We start from the raw sequence: 12,188 nt of genomic DNA, 5'->3' as shown, positions 1-12,188 counted from the left end.
TATATTATTTTTAAATATAGAGGAATATTATTCCTTTTGGGACAAATTCAAATTAAAAATGTACTAGGTAAACTGAAACAAAAAAGTACAAATTTTGACACTTGGAACACAAATGCATAACTGCTTATTTATAAAAAAATCAGTTTTTTCCCGAAAAATGATTTTCAACACTTGTTAATGCTTATCAACATTTTTAATTAGCTAAGTCGATAGAACAACGAGGAGAAGGGAAGAGAACATTCCTACAAAGAAAGCATCCTTTTAAGAGTTTTTATATTAGAGAGAAGAAAAGAGGTTTGACCAACATGAACATATAAGTAACTCGAGACAAACAAACTTCAACTGAAGTTTCAGACTCTCTTAATACACCAGAAACCTAAACATAATACCCAAGTAAAGCATAACAAAATATGGAAACAATCTTTATATAAAGGAGCTAGCTATCACTTAATCCTTCCAAGTAGCATCCATTAACTCTGAGGTGAGGCTTTTGGAACCCCCCCCAGTACTAGGTTGAACAGACTGGGATGTCGGATTTGCAACACCATTGCCATCAGAAGAGTACGCTGCCGGAGGCTGCACATAACCGCCAGCATAGGCACTACTGTAAGGTGGTGGCTGCTGTCCATAGCTAGCAGCCCCATATCCAGGGTGAGCTGTTGGAGTGCCATAAGAGGATGGAGGTCGCTGAGTCCCAGAATCACCCTGACCATAACCTGATTGAGCAGTTGCTGCCTGTGGATACCCGGGCTGCACCGGTGGAGGTTGGGCATAGCCACCTTGTGCACTAGGAGATTGCTGAGGCTGACCATAAGCTGGAAGACTAGTCAGAGGCTTTTGGGCTTGAGGGGGCCCATAACCTGCTGCTGACTGGGTGCCATACCCACCTTGGGAAGTAGGTGGCATCCCATACCCAGCTTGAGTAGAGCCTTGAGATGGGTAACTAGGAGTAGGGCTGGGCTGCTGGCCAGACTGATAGCCTTGTTGGCCCACGGCTGAAGACTGAGCTGGTGCAGGTGCTTGACTGCCATCACCTTGCGTACCATGTGAAGTGTTGTGGCCATCAGAAGTTGGGTTCGGTACATTACCATAGCTTGGAGTAGAGCTATAACCTTGTTGCTGATCATAACCAGTACCCTGATAACCAGAGTGAGCAGCAGGTGCATGATATCCGCCGTAGCCATCTTGGGAGTAGCTCTGTCCCTGGTTGTAACCTGTGGCTGAAGGCTGATTGTAACCGTAGGCAGTAGTATCAGTTGAAGCAGCTGAACCTCCAGGTGTTTGTTGCTGTTGTGGGGGTGCCTGCTGACTATAGTAATCATAACCACCTGCCTGAGACGTTTGTTGATTTGGTGCAGTTGTCTGATCCCAACCAGAGGCATATCCACCAGAGGCCTGTTGTGGAGGGTAACCAGGGTAGGGTGGTTGAGACCTGTTATATTGGGGAGATGGACCTGGATATGCTCCAGGTTGAAGGTAACCATAACCAGGTTGTTGCATCTGCGCACCAGGAGGAGCCCAGCTTGCAGGAGGTTGAGTTTGATAACCTTGTTGAGGATATCCTCCAGCCATTCCTGGATTTCTAACACGATTCTGCGAGGAATTGTTGTCTAAAATGAACCAAGAACGATTGATCCAGTTGCATTTATTAAGACATTTTCAAAGCGCAAAACAAGCACATAGAGATAACATAAACACAGCAGATAAACCAGCAGCATTACCACAATATAAGCCCAGCATAACTGAAAAATTACCCAACATGATACGGAAAATACAGATGCATCAAGACAAGTGTAGGCGCCTACATACCGTACTGGTTGTGGTACAAACTCCTGCTTTCCCATCTTCATCCCATTTGAAGCGACGGGTACCATAACAAATAGAAAAGACCATACAAATTCTACATATATGCAAAATAATTCCCAACACAAAAACACTAACAATGGCCAAAGGAGAAATATAGGCCTTAGTGACCCACCTTATTAAAAGATGAAACGATGGTAGGTGAGAGCTTTATGCTGTCAGCAGAGAAATTACTCACATATTGAAAGCATCTCACTACAATATCCTGAACTAAATTATACAATCCACGCTGCTCTCAGTCATCCTAAATAAACACAATTTATGAAGATATTAATTAATCCAGAATAAACACAACAGCTCCATGTTATGGGCTCCAAAGATGAACTCTTTATCCTGGTGCTGTCTTCATGAATTATGACGTAGAGTAGACCAAATAGGAAAAAAAAGTGTTATTATGGAAAAAAATGACATTAGTGAACACAAACGGAAAATAATATTGCCAACATGTCGTAGCAATTATTTATTTATATAAAGCTGGTAATGTTGTATTCCCTAGCATTAGAAAGGCAACATCCCACTTTCTCTTGATACAAGATATGTCAGTCACAAAGACACTGCAAAGCATAACCTAACTACTGCAACAACTGGACTAGAACAAGAAAGAACTTAATCTTCACGGGCATCACTAAGACGTGTGAGAAAAATCTCTACCTCTGTGACTAGAATGTTTATGAATATTCTCAGATGCAACGGATAATCAATTATACGGCACAATAAATGGATTTCTAATTTTGAAATAAAAAATACCAACAAAGTAATAGGAATTCTATGCAGCATAGGTTTATACCTAACAAACATCCTAGAAATAAATCCAGTTAATATTGACCAGTGTGAAAAATTAATAATATCTCAATTTTGACTCCAAAGAGAAAGAAATAATCTCACAACTTGGTCCACTCCCCTGCATCTCTAGAAATGAAGGGTGTCTTTCACTCCAAAAAGAGATAAGTTGTCAGTAGTTAGGTTGGAAACCATACCAGAACACTGCTGAGGGAACACCAACACTAAATGGTTTCATGTTGGTGTCACCTATTGTCCAATACACACTAGCCTACAACATTTCCACAATATCAGTGACTGGACACAAAATTCAACGGATACAGTTTATATCTTATCCTGATATTAACTAAAGAACTCAAACCAAGAATGATCACAATTCTTATAGATAAGAATGCATCCTTAATATTAGAGAAATTTTAGATTGGTTTTAGTTACCTTCTTGAAAAGGCTTGTCGCAACCTGCCTCACACAAAATCAAATATCCAGAAGTCCAGTATAATATTGAACAGATCAGTACACAAATAAAGGGTTTATCTAGATTTTTGTATGATCATCATCAATATAATAACTTAAACCTAACATAGACTTCAGACGAACCCAACCCTACACCACCTAACCACCTCAATGAACTTGTGCAGAAACTAATCACAAAACTGACATAAGAAGATGCAATGTCATACTACAGATATGTTTTACAGATTGACCATTTACCCAAAATCAATATGGAGTTGTACTGAAGAGTGGAATACTGCACTCTCCATGACCACTTGAAACTAGAACTGAAGTATATGACTGAAAGGAGTAAGAGAGGACCTAATTACAACTAGGAAAAAAGCATGACTGAAATGAATAAGAATACTCCCCTCAAAAGTAAAGCAGAGCAGGTGCTCATCTCCTTCATACATGGATAATTTGAAATGAATTAGTAAGTCCCATGGACTGAAACTGTAGATAAAAAAGATGTCTGCTAAATGATATCTGCAAGCTATTGAATTCAGACAGGGATATCCATTCATCACAACTTTAGATACAAGTGATGAACACCCAGTGGAAGTTAAGACTTAAAAATGCTCAGCTCATCATCCATGATGCTTTAGCAACAAAACAAATAATAAAATATTGTGGTTTGAGCAATCCTAATTTAGAATTCAGCTGGGAACTCACTAATGCAAAAAAGTTAGAGAAGGAAAGCTAGAACATTCAAATAAATTGCAATCCTCCACAAATTTAAATCAAGGTGCACAGTAAGAAACAACAAATCCACATCACAAAATACGACATAATCATACATACAACAACATTAACACAGCTGAAAGTGATGATGAAACAGACAGAGATGTTAGCAGTCATATTGACAGATTATGCAACTACAGATACCTCACTAGTAACTTCATACACCAGCTGCTTAGCAGCCTCAATCTGTTCAGTTGATCCATCAATTTGTACTGTCCTTTCTGTTGATGTATCACCTGGAGGCAAGTGTAGAGGAATCACCTGTGACAAGTTGGGAAAGGTAAGACAACTGACTTTGAATCTCAACTAAACTGATATGTGATGCTGAAACCACGCAAATCATTAGAGTCCTTGACAAAAGGGCATCACTACCATCGCGAAAGTTGCAACACTATCTGCAGAAGATTTTATTATTACCTGAATACGCGCTCCAGTCCTTCCTTGCATATTTTTTATGGTTTCACCTCCTTTGCCAATAATAAGACCAACCTAAAAGCATTTCAATAGGTATGAGAGATAAGATAAACTGGAAACAGTGTATTGCATGATTAACCAACTACAGCAGTAAAAGTCACCTTGTTGTTGGCGACTTTCATTACAAATTGTTCTGCCCCAGCAACCTGTCCAGTTATCCTCCGGGAAACTATGCCTGAACCTCCTGCATCAGCCTATTTGATATATATTGTGCAAGGGAAACACATTTGAAAAGGAAGAACAAGTTCAGTTTGGTTAGATTCAACACATGAAAGCATTTTAAGGTACAGTTAAGTTCAGGTATAGACAGATAAATAGTACCTCAGAAAGAACGTCACTAATTAATTGTTCAGCCTTAGCAATTTGCTCTGGTGTACCCACGAGTTCAACCCCCCTAGTACGAGAATGTGGATCAGAATCCATGTCTCGAGTAACCTGAATCTTGGCTCCAGACTGTAGTTGAAGATACTTGATTGTCTCCCCACCCCTGCCTATGATCACTCCAACTCTAGCATTTGGTACCTCAATCTTCTTGCTTGGCCCCGGATAACCATATGAATTTGTCACAGCTGGATTAACAAAGGGTTTGTCTGCAGTTCAATAAAATACAGAACATGTAAACAGTAAGTGGACTCATAAGTAAAGTTGGCCACAGAGGGAACATAAGAACATCAAGAGATATAAAGCACAGGAAAAGTGACCGCATTAAAGCTAAAAAGAAGCAGCTATTTGCTACTGATATTATCACTATAAGTTCAGAATACAACTATTGACCTGTAATCATTAAAATACAAGTCATAATATTCTCAGGGTAAAAATTCAACAGTCGCAGCAGCCATTCATTTACAATACCATGTAACTATCAACACAGACCCAAAGTAAATGATAGTGCAGTAAAAGTTGGGAGATTCTCGAAATGACAAAACCTTACAATCTTACAGTAAAAGAATGGATAAATGCACAAAAACTACACAGCCATTTTCAAGAGTACAATAAAAGAACTATTAATAACAGAAAAGAAACAAAACAACTGTAAACATTTACATTTCCAGGCACGATTTTTTCAGTGATTCCATATATTAATCCAAAATCTACGAAGAAAATAGGCATAGACGCAACAAATACCATCTCAAAAGAAGTAGGAGCAAAAATGTGAGCAGAAGACCGATCACAATAGCTATAACACTGGAGAATCATTTAATTAACTAGACTCCTTATTCACAAAGGAGAACAACTAATCTTCAAAAGAAGACACAAGCACTGGAGAATCATTTAGAAGAAAATAAACAGAATAATCCAATAGAAAACAAGAGTTTAAAAAAAATAAAACTTACGTTCGACAGAATCAAATCCAGAGCCGTTATCAACTCGCGCTTTTTTGGGCTCCGCGGTGTTCAATAGCCTAGCGGCGATTTCCTGAGCCTTCTGCTTAGCGAGCTGGAAATCATCCATAGGCGGAGGAACGGTGTTGTAAGAAGCATCAGGTGATTGGGAAGAAATCGGGGCAGAGAATCCAGTGGGTTTACGGGAAATAGTCTGCTCTTCCTCGTACTTCCTCTTGTTGGTTCCAACCTCTGATGCGTAATGGACGTCCTCTTCCGCCATTGTTGTTGTATGGGGAATCTGATGAGAAGTAGAGTATAGAGTTCTGAAACCCTAAATGAAAGATTGACGAAGGATTATAGAAAATTGGGGGAGAAACGAACCCATTTTATACTTCTTTTAAATCATAATATCTTTTTTAATTTTTTAATCTATATATCAAATTTCCTATACAAAAAATATTGATTTTATCCTTAAAAAAAAGTCAGAAATATTAATTGAATACATAAGTTAACGTTGTTCTATAATGAACTAAATAAACATAATTAAAAAATACTAGTTTTAACATAATATATAATATGATAACGTTATAAACATATTTCAATGCAAGTAATACAAAAATAAAGTTATATTTCATGACAATTTCTTAAAAGATTATCTATTTATATTCTAAGTAAATTTTAAATTATAATTTAGAAAATATTTTACTAAAGATAATCAAAATCTTTTATCTACATAGATTATGGAGAATAAGAGATAATTATAATACATAAGTGTGTCCTTTAACTTGGAGTCAGTCTATGCCCGCTAATTTTAGGTGTGCACAAGCAGACACTTAAACTTTTAAAGTTGAAAGAGTAGACACACACATCTTTCATGAAAATTCACGTGACATACACTCGAACTAATTTGTATTATGTCATGTATGACACATATTATTCCATGTGTGTCTACTTGTTTAATTTTATACAAATTTAAGTGTCTGCCTATATACACTTAAAATTTGGAGGGCATAGATATCAGTTGAAATCAAGTTAAATGACATATCTACATATTATACCTAAAAGATAAGTGGATATTGGATATGCATGCATATTATACATACACATATACTTAATGCATGAAATATTAGAATACCAATTATAAAAAAAAAATAACATTAGATTTTGTAACAAACTTAGAGAAGGATTATTCTACTTGTTGACATCCAATTTTGGCTTGATATTTTTAAAGTTAATACTTTTAAGTATTTTATTTGTTAAATAGTTCAAAATACATGTGTTTTTATTTTTAATGCAATTTACAGATAATCATCCTTATTTCTCAAAATGTTAGAATTTTTATCGATTAATTTTTATCACACTTTGGTTACAATCCATTGAATATATTCACAATATTTATTCAGTTTGATTAAACCATCTTTGTTGAATTGCATTTTTATATGTCATTGGTTACTTTCGTTACATTTGTTCATATCAGTTAAGCAGGGGCGGACCCACGTATTGAAGTTTGGGTGCTTGAGCACCCATTGACCCCGACGAAAACTTTATATATGTATATAAAAAATACTAGAAAATCGTTATAATAAATTTGTTAGCACCCATTGAATAAAACGCTTCATGGGTTCTTTGGTTCTGGAGTGGCATTCAAAATCGTTGTTACCCCTCTAGCAAGGGTTTGAGTCCCGGTAACACCCTATTTTTTTTTGTTGAAAAAGGCAAACGGCAACTTCTTCATAGTTTTTAACTTTTTTTACTCTTCTTTTTATATACATTTCACGGTTGTTTTTCATTTTATTTTATTTTTTGTACTTCATTTACTAACTAAACTATAGGAATATTTGTAAGCTTCTAGAAAGAATTTTTTTTTTTGGCTTGAGCACCCGCGACCATCAAATCCTGGATCCGCCACTGCAGTTAAGTATTTTTTTTTAGCATAGTCTAGAAATACATTTAAATACAGATAAAGAATTGCATACACAAATATTTTATTAGCCAATGATTTTGGGTTAAGACTCAAAGTCATTCTTGAGTTTTTACATTGAGCATTAATAGTTCCTCATGTTTGCAATATTAGTGCACTTTTGGTCCTCCTTCAAAATTTTGCCTATTTTTTAACATTGATTTTATCCATAATTTATGTATGGAATGTTTAATCGTCATTTTATATATTTAGTAGAAATAATGACTCCATATAAGAGATTGTGAGAAGAAAAACACATTATTTTGTTTAGTAAAAATCGTATTGCAGGTAAAGTCGAGAGGTTCATCACGACGATTTCACGTGCAATAGTACAAAATTTTCTTTTCTTGCAATGTCATATGTTGAAATGTTCTTAGTTTAGCTGCACTGATATTTCTACTGAACAGAACAAAGTGTTATTCTTCTCACCTTCTCTCACATAGAGTTGTTATTTCTATTAAATATATAAAAAGATGATGGGACATTCCTTACATAAAATTATGGACAAAATTAATATTAAAAAATAGGCAAAAGTTTAGGGAAGGACCAAAAGTGCACCAATATTGTAAACATGGGGGACTATTTGTGCTCTATGTGAAAACTGAAGGATGACTTTGAGTCTTAACCCAAAGATGAAGGACTATTTTGGGCACATGGTTTTGAACCCATGATTTTGAGTCCATGATATTGTACAAACGATAGTTTTAAATTTCTCATATAAGCTTTACTTGGTCCCAAAGTAAAGATAGTGGTAAAAAATATATTTTTTAAATTTAAGCAAAATTCATTGTTTCTCTGGCCCACCAGGACCAAAAACCAACCAACCTTCTCTCTCACAAACCAACCCAATAGCTCCCTCGTCTTCTCCAGCTGCTTACACAACCCCAAACTTTACCCCACACCATCACTACACCTCCGAGCTTCAGCAAACAACCACCAAATAACCCCAACCCTTTCACCCTTCTTTCTCCCTTAACATATCTCAAATGTACACTGCCTCTAGCCCATTTTCCCCTTTTTAATTTTTATTGTTTTGCAGGTGTACGAGCTGCTGCGAAGGAAAGGCACTCCACTGCCTTCATGTTATTCACTTTTCTGGCGGAATCTGGCCAACCAAACAGACCCCAATAGCACTCTGTCTCCCTCTCCCTTTTCCGTTTTTATTTTTATTTGTTCTGCAAGTGTTTGAACTGCTGCGAAGGCAAGGCACTCCATTTCCTTTGTCTTCTTCACTTTTTCGGTGAAATCTGGCCAACCAAACAGACCCCAATCGCACTCGCCTCCCTCCCTTTTTTTCTCCTTTTATCTTTACTTATTTTGCAGGTATACAGATCAATATTTTTTTGGTGACGCCGCCAACTCCAACAACAACAGTCATGAGCTCCCTTACGCGACTGAACAAAACTACTCAACACCGCCTTATTTATTAACTCCATCATTGTTTCAACCACCACCAAACCACTGTTGTGACTCAATCTCCAACGAAACAAAATCACTGGACCACCACCCAACCAGTCCACAAAACAACCAAAACTCCACCTTTTTTTAATAAGTCCCACATGGGGAGTATATTGATAAGTCAAAAGGAGATCGAGAGAGGGGCTGTAGCCTAACCTCTGCATACAATTAAGTACAAATACAATTTGACTCAAGTAATATACCAAAACCCTACCTCGTTTCCCTCTTCTCCAGCAGTGAAACCTGACCCAGTAGCTGGTGGATCAACAAAAATACCCAACTACTGAAATTCCCAAAAGGATGCTTGAGATTCGTTTGAATATCCGTGCGCACAAATAAAATATGCTTGTAACACCCTGAAAAAATGTTGAGCTAAGACTCGAACCATTCTTCGTTGTGAGTAAGATTTTATCGAGGAATTTAAATTTTCTTAAGTGTTAAGGTCACTAGATAAAGTACCTTGAGTTCCAAAAAGAGCTAAAGAGAATTCATTCAAGTCATTCCTAAGTTCTTTCAAGTTTTAGGTCAACTTCAAATGACCATAAATTTTAGCACAAGATGAGTTAGGAGACCCATAAGATACCAAATGAAAGATATCAGAGTCCTCTTTCCAATACCGCTGAGTTTGCTAAATTTTGACTCCGGATGAGGAAGATATGCCCGTTTGAGTTCAGCCTGTCTAGTTAAGGAAAGTTACCCGAATTAATGAGGGGTATTTTGGTCTTTTCCTTATCCCACTAGCCTAGCTCATTTTTCTTAACCTTTTTGGAATCTAAATCGATTCAAATCAGTTTTAGTTATTCCTAAATTACGCTTAGGATTTTGAGAGGATTTCAAGAAGAGGAAAAGAGGAGAAAAGGAAGAACGATCAAGATTCTTGCAATCTTCGAGGAGTTTTAGCCAAGGATTCGATCCTAAGAGGAATGTAACTTTTCATAGTGTCGGGTCCATTCACCCACACGCCAATCATGAGTTTCTCTTGCGAAACTATCCATAAATATTGAGAAATTTAAGTTCTTGATAAGTGTTCTTGAAGTGTTGCTTTCGTTCTTGAATTAGGATGAGTTTGATGAGTTCTTGAGATAAATATATGAGTTCGAGGGGTGTTTTTTAGTAGATTCTTGTGTACTTGTATTGAGTAATTGAATCTAAGAAAAATTTGAGGAAACCAATCAATTCTAGGTGAATTAGGATAAGAAAACGAGAAGAAAAATTTGTCGGAATGTTCTTGAAGAAGGGTGGCGCGGCACGCCCTAGATGCGCCAGAGGGTCTGGCGTGGCACGCCAGCAGTGTGCCAAAATGGGGTCTCTGAAGTTCAGGGGCTGGTGCCCCGTGCTAGCAGTGCGCTAGGGTCGCCTGCCCCCACCCTTTTTTCCGTCGCTTGCTCCGTCTAAGTTCTTTTAAAGTGTACCTTTACTCCTTTTTGATTCGAATTACTCTAAACTACATCTAAACATCGATACATCATTCCTTACATGAATCATAACCCTTGAATTCATAAATCAAATTTAAGGAAGAGTTAAGAGTAAAGTTTGAGAAAGTTCCTTTGAGTCTTTTCGATGAGTTTTCTACAATTACTTATAAATTGTTTCAACACTAGAGTAAGTGAGAATGAGAATGAGGATGATGTATTCATGAGTCTATATTATCATTGAGATTCTTGAGTCGAGTTAGTCATGCCCATAATTCCGCACGAACTCCATAAATTGAGTATCTTTGAGAGGAGTAGTATCTTTGTGTTCTAAGTTCTTGAGTATTGAGTTTCTAATCCTTTTTGAAACTATATTTCATAATTATGGATTACCATATGTTATACATGGAGGTCCTTGAGTTGAGTCGGTCATGCTCATAATTTCGCATGAACCATAGAATCGAGCAGTCTTGAGATGAGTAGTATCATTGAGTCCTTGAGTTCTGGAGTTATTGAGTTTCGAGTATTGAGTTCTATATATAGTTATTGAAACCCTTGAATTGAGTCGTTCACATCCATAATTTGGCATGAATCCTACTTTAAGAAGTCTTTTACAATTATTTATAAGTTGTTTAAATACTTGAGTAAATGAGTATGCTGATGAGGAGAGTCGAGTTTCATTTTTCAAAATAAAGATATGGGAACTAAGTATTCGCAAGAGTAAATATTTTTACATTTCAAATGAGGGGAAACACTGATTTTCAAAGGAGTTTACGAGAAGTTTTGAGTACTATCTCTTTTAAGAGAAATCTTTTGAGTAATAATCTTAAAGTTTGAGGATGATGAAATGTTATTTTTAAAACATATGAGTATGAGTTATATTTTTATTTTTGGGAGTAGTATTGAGCACTAATATGGGGGAGAGTTCAGACAACTCACAGTCCCCATAAACCATGTAGCCAATGTGGGTAGAAAGGGTCATACCTTTATTCCTTATTGCTTTTTAAGCATAGCTTAGTGGATCCACTTAGTTGAGGAGTTCTATACCCCGACAAGGTATAGAAAAATTCTAGCAGCGTGGGCGAGATGTTGTATCATCACATAGCTCATAGTGATGGTTGTCGGTTAGAGAATCTCCCAAACAAGAGTTATTATTGTATTTTTTACATACAAATGAGTTATTATTGTATTTTTACATACAATTGAGGATGGTGATTGTGTTTGGAGTAGTCCTTGAAATCTTTGTGGAAATTTCTCAAGTGTCTACTTGTATCAATGGTTCCATGGTTGTTAAAACTTTGGTGTTATGCTTGGGTTAAGGGAGATGGATTTGAAATGACTAGTGAGGTTTTCTCCCAAGGGGGAGATAGTGTGCTTCATGGTTGGTGTGTGAGTAGAACTAGGTTGATTTTGGAAAAGTTCCTTGTTATGGTTTGGTGTGTGAAAATTCGGAGGTCATGTGATGTCTTACTATCCCTATCTTTTTTCTTCTATCTTCGAGTCTAGCTTGAGGCCTTAGCCCTCATGGTTCACTCTTTAGGACTCGTGTGCCTTAGTCATTCTCATGTTTCCTCATGCATGCATGCTCATGAAAATTTTGATTTTCAAAAATATGATTTAGTTTAATCAATTGCTTCATGTTTATGTGCATTTGAGTATGAGCTGCATATAGACCTTATGAAA

At 36.7% G+C, this 12,188-nt stretch overlaps 1 protein-coding gene across 1 annotated transcript; it reads right to left on the bottom strand.

Moving 5' to 3' along the window:
* Positions 1 to 256: 256 nt before the first annotated feature.
* Positions 257 to 6,047, bottom strand: LOC125841156 (uncharacterized). The gene is given in 7 exon segments (XM_049520219.1): positions 257 to 506; positions 508 to 1,593; positions 4,021 to 4,137; positions 4,294 to 4,365; positions 4,452 to 4,544; positions 4,672 to 4,940; positions 5,685 to 6,047. Coding segments are annotated over 7 exon segments (1,944 nt in total). The 5' UTR covers positions 5,956 to 6,047; the 3' UTR covers positions 257 to 470.
* Between the last annotated feature and the right edge of the window lie 6,141 nt (positions 6,048 to 12,188).

The sequence above is a fragment of the Solanum stenotomum genome, chromosome 10 (assembly GCF_019186545.1).
Source record: "Solanum stenotomum isolate F172 chromosome 10, ASM1918654v1, whole genome shotgun sequence".
NCBI classification, from domain to species: domain Eukaryota; kingdom Viridiplantae; phylum Streptophyta; class Magnoliopsida; order Solanales; family Solanaceae; genus Solanum; species Solanum stenotomum.
This window is presented reverse-complemented; position numbering and strand designations above follow the sequence as displayed.